The sequence below is a fragment of the Perna viridis genome, chromosome 5 (assembly GCF_037379345.1).
Source record: "Perna viridis isolate PV_CMFRI_1.1 ecotype Kerala chromosome 5, ASM3737934v1, whole genome shotgun sequence".
Taxonomy (NCBI): Eukaryota; Metazoa; Mollusca; class Bivalvia; order Mytilida; family Mytilidae; genus Perna; species Perna viridis.
In genome coordinates, this window is record NC_142449.1 from 10,974,099 (window position 1) to 10,991,188 (window position 17,090).

General features: G+C 33.1%; 1 protein-coding gene across 6 annotated transcripts in view; it reads right to left on the minus strand.

Moving 5' to 3' along the window:
• Positions 1–632: 632 nt before the first annotated feature.
• The window catches only part of LOC148616009 (uncharacterized), a 35,675-nt gene continuing 19,217 nt past the window's right edge, over positions 633–17,090 (minus strand). For 5 of the 6 annotated variants that reach the window (XM_088582631.1, XM_088582635.1, XM_088582632.1 and 2 more), the window contains 7 exons: positions 10,965–11,158; positions 9,847–9,955; positions 7,646–7,774; positions 4,169–4,332; positions 2,838–3,132; positions 1,774–1,920; positions 633–1,034 (listed from right to left, as the gene is read on the minus strand). In XM_088582631.1, coding sequence (XP_088438757.1) covers positions 934–1,034; positions 1,774–1,920; positions 2,838–3,132; positions 4,169–4,332; positions 7,646–7,774; positions 9,847–9,955; positions 10,965–11,158 — 1,139 coding nt within the window. In that variant the 3' untranslated portion in view covers positions 633–933. Of the gene's footprint in view, positions 1,035–1,773; positions 1,921–2,837; positions 3,133–4,168; positions 4,333–7,645; positions 7,775–9,846; positions 9,956–10,964; positions 11,159–12,700; positions 13,178–17,090 lie in introns of those variants that run through there. The other variant, XM_088582636.1, reaches the window with a different exon arrangement.

Below are 17,090 nucleotides of genomic sequence, written 5' to 3' on the forward strand. Positions count from 1 at the left end.
TTCATTAAACATGTCATAATCTGGTTTCCACTTATACAGTACTGATTCTCGTAATTATGCCTCCCCTTCATAAAATCCTGGAACCGCCCCTATTTAATATAATTTAACATAAAATTGATGTAACTTTTCATATCTAGGGGATGCTGTGCCTTAAAAAATTTTCTAGATACACAGGTTTGATTGTAATCTGATGGAAATTAATGGTGAAATAGAGGCCATATTTGTCGAAAGGTAATGATGAACTTTAATAAACTAGTTTCTTATTTACGCATAAATGCAATAAGATACACATACAAGAATAATCAAGGGAACCAAGATTATAGCGGTAATCAAAATAATGTAATCCAGGGACAAAGGCCAGACTTGGAAAAGAGACATACACAACAAAGAAGATGAAGTAACTAAAATCATACATACAAAGTCACAAAAGAGAAGAGCAACTCGGACTCCACTAAAAACTGGTACAAGTAAATACAAGTAACTACATACGTAACATGCATGGTATATACAACAAAGGTTTCACAAAATATGATCACTTTTTTTGTGAGAAAAAAAAAACGTGGTTCGTGAAATCAGCCACGATGACATGCAAGTGACAAACGGACACACAAACGGACACACAAACGCAAATATAACGAATGGTAGATTATTTTAATATTATCAAAGCGATAAAAAAAACATACGGTTATAAATGATTAAATTAACATCCATGGTTTCTATAGAGAAGTAAATTGATATTGTTTCAAGTCTGGATTCTACAGGCAAGGAGGAAATAGAAAAATAATATCATGGCATAAGTTTTTCTGTTGTACAAATAGAAATATGATTTCTGAGTGATGGATTTTAAGTCATCAGGTGAGTAACGCTTTCTGTGATGGATTTTAAGTCACCAGCCGAGTTACACTTCTGATGGTACAAACTATAAATGTGGGTCTACACGAATATCTCGTTGTATATATACTTTATGATGAAAGCGGCGATAAGTGTCCAGGCAGGATGAACTTCTACGGCGCTTGCAGGGGAACGGCTTGTATCTACCAAGTTAAGAGTTAAATTTGAGGAGAGCATACAATTTTACTATATATTTCGTGGTACTTGCAATATATTTGAGTCACCTTTCACTCGGGTAATACATGTATGTATACAACCAGCAAAAATTAAGAGGTTGCGTTGTTGCGTGAAGTGAGCTCCACCGACAGGAAACAGATCACGACGATTGATCTGATCTAATAGATATACGTTACAACGTTGTAAATTCCGGTTCTATGATTAGTATATCTATTGCATTCCATCACTTCACGCAACGGTTATGGTTGTGAACTTGGAAAACAGGGACGCATTCCAATCTTAAAGCTACAAAATTGCCAATACTGAAATTTTTAATATTGTTGAAATATATCTTCACTTTCTTTATGTTGTTTTATGTATATGTCACTGAAGGGTACTCGGTTTATTTATCTCAATATGCAGTAAAACATTTATGACTTCTTCGTATTGATTGACGGTATTCGGTATGCGCTACGCAATGGTGCGAAATTACCGTATGAAACTCAAAAGAAATATTAGTCGCATTTAATTTGTTGTTCAGACAATTATGTCTTAAATTTCATAATTTCAAATTTTAAGTATCTGATTAGTCAACATTTGCATGAGATGAGGAAGTATTTGAAGAAGCCCTCCATTTGATCCATAAAATTTAATAATTCAGATGTCACAAAATAAAGGTATACAGTTCTAGATTACCAGTAAACAGGAATCTATCGTTTTATATACCTCTACTAGGCTCAGACAAATGGTGCATCGTATCTATCAATGCATCTGTTGTCTTGTTAAGAAATTCCAAATTATCGTCTGTTAGCATCGTGTCAAGGTCATCGCAAGGGTTATGATAACAATGTATCATGTCGCCTCGGAAGTTAGCTGGAAAACAAAGCAATTGTATATTTATAGAAAACGCAAGGTCAGTACATGAACATGGCCTAGTTTGTATTTTAAAAGCTGTTGGTACATTGGCCTTTGGTTTACTGATCTCTAGGTCATTGGATGTGTTTGCTTTTGTTCCGCTAAAATAGAACAACACTAACTAAACATTTTACTATTGTTAAATTGTGTGATAAAAAAACCAATCGTATATCGATATTTGTTTACAAATACTATTAATATTCGGTATAAAAGTTTTATAAATACAAATTCAGATTTTATTTTAAAGGATTGTCATCGTTTTGTTACCGTGGATTTTATTACTTTTGTTGTCGAGGCCTTTTTGAACTTACTTTAAGGTGTGTTTACACTTATTGAAGACCTTTTGGTGATCTCTGTCAGTATTTACTATTTTTATAGGGGTTACCAGTATACGATGGTCCATTTGTTGCGTTTTACCATATCTGTTCCTTTTTCTTTTTCTGTCCTTATCATAGTATTTGAATTACACATTGCGAGAAATTGTTCAATAAAGAGACCTCAGAGGCATGACTACAGTTTTTTTTATGTAGACTAACAAAAGTCTGTAAGATGATTTGTTCAGTAGTGTTATATAATGATATTCCTGTTAGTTGCACTTTGTCTCGAAGTTAATAAGAAAGGTTTGTATTAAAAATAATTCCATATTTTGACGAAATTAAATCTCTTTTGAAATAGAATATAGAATACAATTGAGTAGGACCATAACCAGTAGCCACGACAACACAAACAGCATCAATTTTATTGTTGCATATGAACAACTAGAAATATTGTGATAAGGTAATGCGGATGTTATATTTCGAGAGTCTTTACAGTATCATATTTTAAGATTCTCACGTTATATGTAAATTTAAGATAGTCAGCGGTCTTCATGTTACCTGAGTCCGTTAAAAATATAGCGGGGATATCTGCAACCCAGAAATTAGCATGGTCACTTCTTAGGAACGGAAATAATAACAATTGTTGCGCTTCAGAAAGGCTTGAAAATCTATCAAACGGGAGACCAAACGGTTCTATTTCAAATTCTTTCCTGTTTGCAGATGCCCATGAAGTATTGAAGATGTCAGCTAGAGCTGAATCGTTGGTGGGTGTTCGATATATCAAGAGTAGAAAATCGCCCTGACTTCCATCTGACAATATACTGCTGATGGTGGAAGGAAACAGTTGTTGAAACTGGATGAAGAAAATCATTCTTACAATTAACGTCATTATCGATAACAGTAAAAGCTTCTAAACATCTACCATATTCAGCACAAAACCCCGCCTTTGTATTCTACAGTATTAATAAATGTGTTTTTTTCACAATGGCCCAGTTATATGTCCGAGGTCTGTACTAATGGCCCAAGGAAGACTGTAATGGACCGAAGCAATAATAACCGGCTAAACATAGAGCTAGTAAGAATAATGCACGGTATGCTGTTATACAAACCAGGCAAATGCACCCACACTGTACTCAACTAGTTAATAAATGTTAGTTAAGCTTCGCGGATTATTTTATGAATTGTGCTCATGCCTTTTTAAATGTTCCCGTCCTGTAAGCTAGCGGAGTGATATGTAGTGAATCCGGAAGCGGTTATTAGGTTCTCGGAGGAGAATACATAGTTGTTACTACTGTTGTAAAGCACTTTCTTACATCTAAAATATCATTTCTCCAGTCGAATGATATCAGTTTTTATGGTCGACAAAGATCATATACGATTCATTTTTATGAATCCTAGTGACATCTAGCGCCAATGTATATTTTGTATAACAAAGAATAAGGAGCAGTTGTGTTAAAGAAAAGTGTTATATAATAATTTATCTTGCTGTGCTAAAATCGATGCTATTGACTTGGTGGCCTTGCTTGCTTGTAAAAACTGGCCCGCAAATTTAAAGCTTCCTGAGGTTTATAAGACATCGTAAAAGATAAAATAATACTAAATCGTTACTAAACCTTTTTTTGTTGTCATGTATGAGGAAGTCTTGTAAGGTAAAACATTGTAATAGATAAATAGGGTATCATACATCTATCATGACATTAGTCTTATCTTCAACTTTAGCAAACTTCACGTTTTAATTGCTTAAAAAAACAAATAAAATAATAATAATAATAAAAAAAAATTTCAACATCATAAATAGTCCATATTTTAAAATGCGACAAAATGAGGAACCATTGATCATCATGGTCTTCATTGCAGCCGACACCAAATAGTTGCTATACTTTACTCACTGCATCAGTTGCTTCAGGCGGGAGCAACTGGGACCGAATCGTTCTGTTATATTCCATTATGGTGTCCAGGATAATTACTCCATGTGAACGAGGAGTCGTGTCATAGTATGCATTAATCCACTGGGGTAGCCATGACTGCACAAACACATTGCTACCTGTAAGCCCTGAGAAGAAATTGATAAATTCAGAAATAATAATAATAAGATTTCATTTTTAAAGAAACGATATTTATATTGTCGTCCTTGTCAAAATTTAAACGATCGATAACCAGAAAGTGGATGCTGAAGTAGACATGTATATTCCAAATAGTCATATAAAATTATGAATTACTAAATTCTAGTTCCGAAAGACAAAAACCATACCAAATATAAGTACAATAAAATTCATGGGCCAATTTAAGGAGTCAGTACGTTGATTACGAGACAAGTGTCTCACAAACGATTGTTTTCTCGTAATATAAGGCTCCATAGTAGTCCTAAGTATATTAGATATATAGCTGCTTAACCTTTATTTAGAGATATCTGAAAAACAAGTTACAACTGGGCAAATCTCATCATTATTAATTCACACGATAACTGAAATTATTTCAGTAAAATTAGAACAAATGAATAACATCTCAGTCTTAACGATAATATCATAAGGAATAGTAATATTTCTGAAACAATTTCCGTCAATATTTTGGATATTGTATCAAATGTAGAACTAAATACTACGAGAAAACGTCCCAATTAGAATACCAATGCCTCTCGTCTCCTCATTTTCTCAATAACCAACGGGAGCCATTAACTACATGTATTAACACAAGTTGTGTTCTCTGTCCGTAAATGCAGTACATTCAATTATAAAAAAAATGTTAACAGATTCTTATAGCGACCATAAATCTGACAGTCCAAATTAAAATTGCTCACTCTGATCAAAAATTGAGAATCTAGAAAATTATCTAGCAGCGAGAATCACATATGACGTCCTATAAACGTCAAACGATACATAACCAGATATATCTATCCCTGATTTTTTTCATATTAGAATAGAAATAACTCATGTTTTATGCAAGTATGGTGTAGTACTACTCATTTACATATGGGTTGTCCTTAAGTTATGTTCATATTTTGCAATGCCGAGGGTTTTTTGTACAAATAACAAATTACAGGGAGTTGCGTATTATTGAAATTATAAGAAGTGTAATCATCATTTAAAATACTAGCAATATTGATAAAATTGAAACCTTAGGGTACATTTAAATCAAGAAACAAGTCATTGGTAATAGTGCTCATTTACACATGGGCCGGTTCTTTATATTTGATTGATTAAATCGAATCAAATAAACATGAAAGATGTGAATATTAAAGGTAACAGGTTGCTCTGACGTCATGTAACTGCAGTTTGAGTACTTCTGAATGTATCTATGACCAAGCCTGAGCGCAACAAAATAATAAAAAAATGTTCCCAAGTCTGAGAATATTTATTAACTTTAATGGTGACTCAGGTAAAAGTCTTTGAAACTGATGACGTCTCAAATAGTTAGGTATTTTCTTATTGACCAAAATTTACGACAAACATGATGACTTTTCATTCAGAATTGTCAACTTTCCTTTCATCTGTGGCAACTTCCCTTCGGCACCTGCGTATGGAGTGTTCATATCACAACTCATACGTTTTGCCAGAGCTTGCTGAAACTACGCAGACTTTTTGTATCGCGCTAGAAATCTAACAAATAGGCTTCTGGAACAGGGTTATGTTGCTACAAGATTGAAGTCATCACTACAGAAGTTTTATGGTCATCATCATGAACTCGTGGATCGTTATGATGTATCCATCTGCACCATAAAAACTGATTTATTCAACGGGTCATAGTTTTCCTTTCCTCGTTTGTCTACCCCGGACTTGACTTTTTATGAGCAACTCGGCGGGTGTTTGTAGAAAAGCAGAGGACGCTTACCCTACCGATGCACCTGGTCCATGCTTCTAATTTTAGTGGAGTCCGAGTTGCTCGTTTGCTTTTGTTACTTTGTATGTATGATTTTAGTTACTTTATGTTCTTTGTTGTGTATGTCTGTTTTCCATGTCTGGTCTTTGCCCCTGGATTACATTCTTTTGATTACCGCTATAACCTTGGTTCCCTAAATTACTCTTAGACGAAAAAAGTTTCGTGGGATTGAGGCCTGTTCTTATATTACATTGCGTACATTGTATAACATTGTCAATGTTCGTTAGTTAAAAAATTCTTTGAATAGACAAAAATGTCAAAGAACAACTTGAGTAAATGTCGAAACACTATCCACGACTCACATAAAGATCTATTAAAACATTGGATAAAATAAGAACCAAACTGATTAAAAAGCCCTTCAAAAGATTTTTTTTCAATTATTGACATACACATTGATTATTTTAAAGACAATTTTATAATTAATTAATGTCCTAATTCGTGTATTGCTGAAATAGCATTAAATTAACACACTTTTCCAACAACAACAACAAAAAAAAAAAAAAAAAAAAAAAAAAAAAACCTTCGGAACCACCTTCCCATTTGATCTACCTGGAGTACAGCCGTTTTATGTTTCTACCAAAAAGCAAAATGGCAAACAAAAGTTATTGGGTCAGAGCCCGAACTAATGCGTTATCCTTAATCCCGATGTATTAAAACACAATTAAATGAAATTGAGGGTATTTTTGTACTCGGTATAAAATTGTCTTGATTCTTTTCCTGTGTTTTGTCTTTTTCGTGCGTCCTTTAATATCGCAAAAAATCTTTAAAAGTCGCTGTGAAAAAATATAAATATTCGTATAGAATCCTTTCCAAATTTGATCGAAGCGCAAATATACAACTCCACACACTGCAAAGATAAAGTCGCTAATCGTCAAATATTCTATGCCACTGATTTTGGCTTGCTTTCAACATCCGAAATGGCAGGAATGCGATATGCTCTAAAATCGAGTGACTTCACCTTGAATCTTGGTTCCCTTGATATGATTCCTCTTTCGTACGTGTGGGTAATGTTTCTTTTTTATTTATGTTTTTAGCGATTTTCCAGAATTTCTCATATAAGCAAGAAAAAAAAAAGAAAAAAAAAAAAAAAAAAAAAAAAAAACACACACACTTAGAACACATATGCATGGTATTTAAGAGGTACATTTTAATCTCGTATGAAGCAAGACCTATGAAGTTATGACGGTTAACACGGCACCGATCAGCAGCTTAATGTGGAGTAGTAATATACAATTATGCAAATCATATGCGAATGTTAAGTACTGAAACAATATTAGCGACTTAAAAAAAGTCTACGTTAGATAATATCTATAAAGCATTGAAGTTAAAATAAAAACTAAAATTTAAAAAAAAACACACAAACAAAAAACTTTGATTTAAACGTTTTGATATAAAAACAGCGTTATTTCATCACTACAACAAAGTGTATTGTTGTATATGCCCATCTATTTAGAAGAAAGAAATCGTATTGTGGAGATATTAGTACTCACTATGCTCCTCTAAGTCGAATGAAGCAAAAATAATAGTATTTTGTCGGATGATACCGTTCTTACTGGCATCAGTAAGGGTTCTCGCTACTTCCAACATGGCGGCGACACCAGATCCATTGTCATCGACACCTGGTTATGCATAAGTATAAATTGTAGCAAATTCCTCAAGCCAAGAAAGCCAGTTAGTTGTATTATCAATCAATGAAATAGACAAACCCTTTGTTTTATACAATCGATCATCCATACTATTAATCTTTACTCTGAAAATAGTCAGGATCTCGTAATTTTGAAAACATTCCATACCGATACCCGTTTTGAATAATTTTCATACATTATTGTTTTGGTCATTTCACGGGAAATGATATAATATTCAACGATAGAATGACATATTATACACATGCAATATTGGATATTGTCCACACAATGGTATGGACGTATCCCATGTACCGTACGTTATTGACACGTAAAACGATTCAGATATTATTGTTCGGTCATTTTATTCAAATGAAATGATAAAATATTAATCAAAGATCAACAAAAATTTTAGGCCTTGATCTTGCCCTGATAAATGATTCGTGGTTTTATATACATTCCACTCTCACTAATCATGAATGGCATGGAACGATACCAGACCACGTGACATTTAGCAAAGGATGTCGCACGGTATTATATAATATACACAATGTATGTACAAAAACAACCCGAAATTTTGAGATCAAAATTGAAATTTAGAGAATTTAAAGTAAAATTATTGAATTCTTGAAAACTTTCTTTATGAATACAAAATTTCGACTTCTATTGATATCTTGAAATTATTACTTTTTATAAACTTAAATTTGAACGATATGTGCATATACCTGGACTATAATAGATGAAGTAGGATGATGGAAAGTGCGGGTATTAATTTGATTCTATGGCGCACATAATTTTTTATGATCACAATAGTGAAAAAAAGATATTTTTTATTTCAGTGTCCGTGTTAGAATGTTCTCATAAAAAAAACAAGAAACCAACCATTTTATTAGACGGTGATACATGATACAGAAAAAAGCACCAAACAAACGATGCTCTTTCGGTCTACACATATTTTACGTAACTATAGTCCTTTTCTGTTTGCAATAATTTGGAGAAAATAATACATTCATCCCCTGAAGAACAATAAATCTTCCTATTATCAATTCCATATGCAACTATGTGTGAACTAAGAATGTTCTACAACTATTTCCGAACTAAAACAATGAAAAAAGAATTTTGTTGGCTTTTAACATGCATGTATTGTAACAAAAAATGCAGTTTACCAATAAGAAAACATTTGTAGGTTATTAAAATGTTTCAATTTATTTTACGATAACAATGGGTATGCTGTAAAGTATGAAATATCATTGGAAATCTTCACTTAATAATTGCAGTTTTCAGTTGTTGGGTGCTTTCAACAACATATAAAGTGGCAAATATTTTGCGAATGGGTTCAGAAACCGACGCAGAAAACTTAAAAAAGAGTTTATAATGAACCGAATATGCCCTGCAAAAAAAGGAGAAAAAAAAAGACGAGAATTAGGTTTGAGACATTACAAACCCCAAATGTTTCCTGTTCGGAAGCTTGTTGTTTAAAACAAGCAGTTTCAAGAAGCTTTAAGGATAGTTGCAAGCTGTCAGGTTGTCATTTCTCAAGCTAGAGAACGGACACAGTCCCTCGAATAGGTAGCGTGTATCTATCCGCGGTCTTGAATGAAACTTAGTGTTTCGGATGCTACACCAAATATAATAGAAAATAGGATCACTTGTGCCAAGAACGCTTGAGGATTTAACTCGTGATCATATTTTGGTTATTCACTCATCCCAATTAATTATCCTATTATTAGTGCACCATACACCATATGAATTAAAAAATTATCATATACATGGTGATGCTAAATCTGAAGTTGAGAATGGTCGCGGTACCAGTAATGGCTCAAAGGTAAAATGAAACAAAGACACTAAACACCCGTCTCTGCCTTCTGCCTGCATTCTCCATTAGATCATTGTTATAGCTGAGTACAGTGATACGATACAACTTTGCGATATTTAAAATCGGTTGCCCTTTCTACAAGTCATGGTGGTAAATTTGAATAGCAAAATGACCTTTATGACATGATTAGTAATCGATTCCAACAGAACATAACCATAAACACAATGGTATCAAATTTAGAAAAAATATTCACCTTTCGTTGTTGATACACTGTCATAGTGTGCACCTAGTCCGACAAGGATGTCGTCAGCCGACCCAAACCTTTGACCCCTCAAGATTCCGATGACTGTTTGGAACGTATACTATAGAACATTTTATTATTTTATACTTTTCATACAAATTATATTTTATTGATGTTATTTTAAGTTTTATTGTACCATTACTTGTGAAACATCTTATCAATATAGAAATCCAAGACTGATGTCTTAAAAAGTCGCTAATCGTCAATATTCACTGATACTGATTTTGGCATACTTTCAACATCCGAAATGGTACAAATACAATATGCTCTAAAATCGGGTGACTTCCGCTTAAATCTTGCTTCCCTTGATATTATTGCGAACTCTTTCATAACCATTATGACCTGAAAGGTTATAAGATATCTGTGTCTTGTTAATATACGACTTTTTTTTTAATTAATTGTAACGAACGCCTGTGTTTGTATCGGAAACTCGGTAGTACGTCATAAATTCAAAGCTAACCGATCATTTTATCTTTTAATGTAAACTTCCCGTTCAAATACAAGCTAAAAATACGCATAGACGTGTATGGTACATGTATGTTTAAAAAAAGGTACGTTGTAGAGATCTTTGGGTCCAGTTTATGAACCAGATTAATCAGTTGGCAATGAATATTCATAAATATTGGGGCGTTCTAATCTTTATGACCAATATAGTCTTGTAATGAGCCTCAAGTTCATGTAAAGTTCCCGTTCTCGTACAAGCACGAAACATACGTAAAACACACGTGTATAAAACTTAAGAGGTACATTTTACCTCGTATGAAGCTAGAACTATGACGCTATGGTGGTGAACACGGCGAGGATATGCAGCATTTTATGGCGTATAACTACATATTTATGCAAATCATATGTGAATATTAAGTACAGAAATTACGGGTGCAAAAAGTCGCTAACAATATCAGCGACTTAAAAAGACGGACAGATGATCAAAAAGAGGTAACTAAGCAGAAATGCCCTTGTATAAATTTTGTTTATCATTTTGTAAGCAAACATCACACAAGAAATTGATAATAGTTTTATCGCAGGAAGCAATATATTTAAATCTGAAAGACAAGTAAAACATATTTTACCTTTTCACCATCTAAGGTTTCAGTAAATGTGTGGTATATGACCTCCAAACCAAATCTGGTAAACTCATCGTGTATATATTCTTTCGCCTGGCTTTTATAAGAGCTGTACTGAGGAAGATGGTGCCTGGTGTCTGAGAAGTGCGTTTCTATGGCTCCTTTCATGTACTGGATGTCAGCTGCGTGCACCGTACACACTGTAAGTATAAGTATATAGTAGTTATTTTTGCCTCAACTTAAAAAAAAAAACGTTTTTTGATATGTAGACTCAAGTCTAAGTTTTAATTTAATCACAGGGAAATCCCGAGATATTAACCGTTGCAATCTGCAGGGTTTGAATCAGGTCAAAATTCAGGACATTCCTTATCGAATTGTTTTCATTCGAATAATGCATTAAATGTAGTTCTAAATTTTTTCTGAATGCATTTTAATTATTTTATAACGCAAAAACACACGTTTGGATAAATGTTTTACTTCTATATGTCATTTTCTTATCAAAAACACAATTGACTGCCATTAAATTAGGTAGAAAGCATTGTAACTTATTCCTCTGTTAATCTGACTAACTCTCAAGGGGACTCTAGTGATATCCACCTTCAACAGTATAAAAAAAAAATATCAGAAACAGTTTCTCTTGACAAGTAATGTTCTAGATTTTTACTTTATCGGGCCCTGCAGATTATGATCAGAACGCAATGTTTCCAACTTAGTAACCAGTTTTATTTTGGTTTGAATTGGCGGAGTCATTTCGATTTCGATCATATATAGGAATATTGGATAAAATTGTATTCGTTTACCATAAACAGTTGAACATGCGAATCCTAGGCATATCGGACTAATACACAAACATAGGTTCCATTTTTATAAATGCTGCCATTGTGAACTGCTAAAAACATTTGAAGACAAATCTTTCGATTGGTTCCCTATCAATATTTTTTATCTATGATTGATGACTATTTCAAATCAAAGCTAAACAACGCATCTAAGCATATATAGACAAATCTATTGGCCACTGAACAGAAATAAGAATACTTTTTTCAAAGGCAACCAACCAACCAACCAGAAAATGCAATTTAAAAAGTGCTAGTACCATTTATTTACAAGCACCAATGAAAAAAAACCAACTTTTAAATGGTACATGTACTTCAGGCCCAGTAGACAAGTTGCTGATTATATTTAAGTTACCGACCACGAAGTGTCGATGACTTATTGTTTTTATTCCGTTTTCTATTGTTATTATTTTTCCGTCATCTTCCGTCTTCCGGAGAAATGCTATTCCGGAAAAATACTCAAGAACCGTATAGCCGACATTTATGAAACTTTGCACACATATCCGGTACCATCTGAAGTTGTACCTAAACGGAAAGGATATGATGCCCGTTGCCATGGCAATCGATTATCCCGCCAAATTTCAAAAGGCGCCGATTCGGATAAAATTTGGTTTCTAGGGTGAAAAGGTTGAATATGAATTTTGGAATTTCAAGACCATGTGAAAGTCGCTGTTGCCATGGTGATTGATTTTGCCGACAAAACTCCGATTTGGATAAAATTTAGTTTTCAGGGTGAGAATAATGTGCCGCATCTAAATTTTAATATTTCGAGGTAATAATGTGTACGGGAGGTGACTTGCCCCACGTTTCGCAAAACGTAAACCTGAATTGTAAATAAGTGATTTTTAAATTTGACATTGTTAAATTCACATGATATATAATAGATACCTTACTTGCTTATTTACTTACTCTATCAAATTAGTTACTTAATAAGCGCATCTGATTCTTTATTTTTAATTCCAACCACTAGGTCGATGCTACTGCTGGTGAATCAGAGGTTCAAAAGAGCATCAACAAGTCTAGTAGTCATTGGAATCATTGGAATGCCACGGAGATATATCACTGCAAATACTGATATCAGAGGACATTGGGCATGGGGTATCACAAAGGTCTATCACTGTTACTGCTGTTAGCAAGATATTATTCGAGTGTCACAAAGGTTTGTCACTTTCCTTGTTGATATCAAAATGTCACTCGATTGTCACAGAGGTCTATCACTGTCATTGCTGATAACAAGAGGTCATTCGAGTGTCGCATAGGTCTATCACTTTCATTATTGCTAACAAGAGGTCTTTGGAGTGTCATAGAGGTATATCACTACCGTTGTTGCTATTGCAAATATCCATATTAGTCGAGAAAATATTTGATAATATGACTGTTACTCGATATATCTAGATTAGAAAAACGAACGAAATATAGATGCAAAAAATAGGTGTTAATTACAGTAACTAATTCATTTTTAGCAGTGTCGTAAAGAAAAAAGAAGAGGGTTATAGTATCCATTCTGCACGTACCTGTACGTAATACAAAGTCACCTTGTATTTTTATGCATACAAAACAAATCGAAATAGAAAATCTTTCAAGATCAAGTTATATTAAACATTTTGGTACATTGTATACATGGAAAAAAGAACTGAAATAAATGAGTATCCTCTTAATTTATCATTAAAGCGATAGAAAAATGCCTAATTATTTTAAAAGTATTTGATCTCTTGTGGGTAGTATTTGATCACGTTCATATTGACACATTGGTTGATGCTTAAATTGCTGTGATTGAACTCACGTAACATGGAACGACAAAAGACATTTTCAGCCATCTCAACTATGTTTGTGTAATTGATTAAAAAAGAAATCCCAAAAACTTCCATTTTAAAACTTTAGGAAAACGATCCACTACTGTCCTTATCACGAAATGGTTAAAGACAAATACATGATGATCATGGTTGGCCAACTTTTATTTCTATTGAAAGAGTAATCAAGGGAACCAAGGTTATAGCGGTAATCAAAAGAATGTATTACAGGGACAAAGACCAGACATGGAAAACAGACACACACAACAAAAAACATAAAGTAACTAAATTCATACATACAAAGTAACAAAAGTAAATGACTCCACTAAAAACTGGGAGCATGGACCAGGTGCTTCCTCTGCTTTTCTACAAACACCCGCCGAGTTGCTCATAAAAAGTCAAGTCCGGGGTAGACAAACGAGGAAAGGTAAACTATGACCCGTTGAATAAATAAGTTTTCATGGTGCAGATGGATACATCATAACGATCCACGAGTTCCTGATGACGACCATAAAACTTCTGTAGTGATGACTTCAATCTTGTAGCAACATAACCCTGGTCCAGAAGCCTATTTGTTAGACTTCTAGCGCGATACAAAAAGTCTGCGTAGTTTCGGCAAGCTCTGGCATAACGTATGATTTGTGATATGAACACTCCATACGCAGGAGCCGAAGAGATGTTGCCACAGATGAAAGGAAAGTTGACAATTCTGAATGAAAAGTCATCACGTTTGTCGTAAAGTTTGGTCAATAGTTTTCCTTTACCATCGATTTCTAAATGTAGGTCAAGATATGAGGCTGACTTCACAGTATCTGTAGTATCCTTTATCTCAAGTTCTTTTGGGCAGATGCGATGTATCAAATCCACGAAATTAGGATTGTTTAAAGATAATACGTCATCTATATAGCGGAAACTGAGATTAAAGGATCTAGCCAAACGATATTCTTTCTTTCTGATCAAATCAGCTATAAAGTCAGCCTCATAAGAGTGAAGAAATAGGTCAGCAAGTAAAGGAGCACAATTTGTTCCCAATGCCGGCCGTTTGTTGAAAAACACGTCCACCAGACTGGACAAATATGTTGTCGATTAAAAATTCCAGCATTTTGTAAACATCTTCCTCTGTATATTTAGAAGATGATTTGGAATTATTTCTTACAAAGTATGATGAATCTCTACCAAGAACTATATATTTGTATCTAGGTGTACCATCTTTTTTGGAAAAACAACGATGTATAATGTTTTTAAGTCGGGAGTTGAAATTGAAGTAGTGTTTTAAATAGTAGTGTTTTAAGTAGTGAGTTAAATTGAAGTAGTGTTTTACAAAATATATCGTCCGTTAAATGTAAAAATGCCCAATTGTCAGTAGAAAAAAATAATGAAATGTTCACACAAATACTTGCAAATACACGCATGTGTGAAAAAAAAGGAATATAGGTAAGTATTAACTCTGAGGACTGTCTTTGACATTGATTATTTTAATAAATTAACATAATTCTTCTAAAACTACTATATTTGTAGATTGGAATAATAATTCAAAATTGTATGTACTAGGTCTATTATAGTGAAATACAGATAAATATTTCTATCATTCAGTAAAGCTTTACATGTAAACATATGATATTCATCACCAATGTTACCAGAATTACAAAGGTTGCGTTTTCTATCATTTCTTAATATACCACGCCATCTTTATATTTCAACAGGTAGTTGATGACTACTGCATCTAAATTTACAAATAATAATAATAATGGAAGTTAATCCAATTTGTACCATATGTAGCTACTAAGATAAATAAATCAAATAAAGACATAATAGCAAAATTTCTGTCTTTACCATTTCTGATGCCAGCACAGTAATTGACCATTCACATCTTCCTATTAATTGATATTGGGTGTCTCCCCAAATCTGCATAAACAATGTGACTGGGAGTTGACTGTTTTAGCTGTAAATTCATCTTTCAGTATTTCAAATGCACTAAAAATTTCTAAAATATCTAAATTTTCATAACCCCATACTTCTGATCCATATAATAAAATTGGTATAGCTATTTTATCAAACAGATCAAGTTGGCAATCTTTAGACAGCTGATGTTTCCCTACTTTATATAGGATACCATACATAGCTTTTATAGCCTTTAGTATATAAAAAGGATCAACTTCTACTAAAAAGACACCTAAATATTTATATTCTCTGACAACTTCTATTTCCTTTCAATTCATGAAAAACTTCTTATCTATAACTCTACCTTTCGAAAAAATAAGAATCTTAGTCTTTTCTATATTAACCTTTATATCCCATTGTTTAAATATATAACAAATTCAATTAATATGTGTTGTAAGTCATTTTCTGCTAGTTACACGGTGTCATTAGCATATAATAATAAAAACAATTTCAGATATACATCTAATTCATTTTCCAAATCTGATGATTATGAGTTCAAGCCAACTATACTTCGTGATTCAAAATGAGTATGTAAATTATTTAAAAATATTGAAAGCAAGACAGGAGTGTCACCTTTTTCGCATGAAAAAAAAAATCGATTTCTTGTTGTTGTGAATAATTCTCCATTTCGCATTGTCATGTATATTTTGATTTCCATCATTGTTATGTTGGAGTAGCTTATGAAGTAGGATATTTCATTGTACTGAATCAAACGCCTTTTCAAAGTCAACAAAAGACAATGGAGTTCCTTCTTTGTTAATCGTAACAACTCGAAAAAGGAATAAAGAGTACACATAGTTATACTCAGTGGTAAAATAATCCTTTCTGAAGCCTGCCTGGTTTTCAATTATGATGTCAGATTCTTCAAAATAAATGTTTAATCTAGCATTCAGAATAGGCGTAAAACACCAAATGTTGACAAGAGTATAATGAGTCTATAATGCTTAGGGTTCTAGTACTAGTACTAGTAACAGTACCTACTCTATCTTCTTTGTATATGCCATTCATTATAAACATGTTATTATTCTTACAGAAATCTATCAATATTCTACCAAATAAATTTGTATATGCATCTATAGTTTGCCTTTGTCTTGGGACATTTAATTCATCTAAGACATATACATCGCATAGGTCATTCTTATCAATACAAATTCCTAGTTCGATATCATCATTTTTTACCGCGTGGTAATCTGTCAAAATGGTTGTACGGCAATTGAAGTCCTCGTATAGATAAAAAAATCATTTGTTTTTCTCAGTTCATGTAATTCTGATTCAATTTCTTATATAGGATTACTCGGAACATAGCATGTGTATTCTGGTAGAACGTTTATAAAACCATACAGAATGGGGCTGTCCAAATAAAACAAATACTATCAATGCTAAACCAATATACATAAGGGCAATCAGTTCAAATAGCTTTAAAACAATGCAAGTACTCTTTTCTAAAACCGAACACTATTCCAACTGATCGATGACAAGAAACCTTCCTTCTATTTTAAAAATAAAAAAAAAAAACAAATTTCATCTAAATCATCAAGCCTTGTTTCAGATAAACAAATTAAATCATA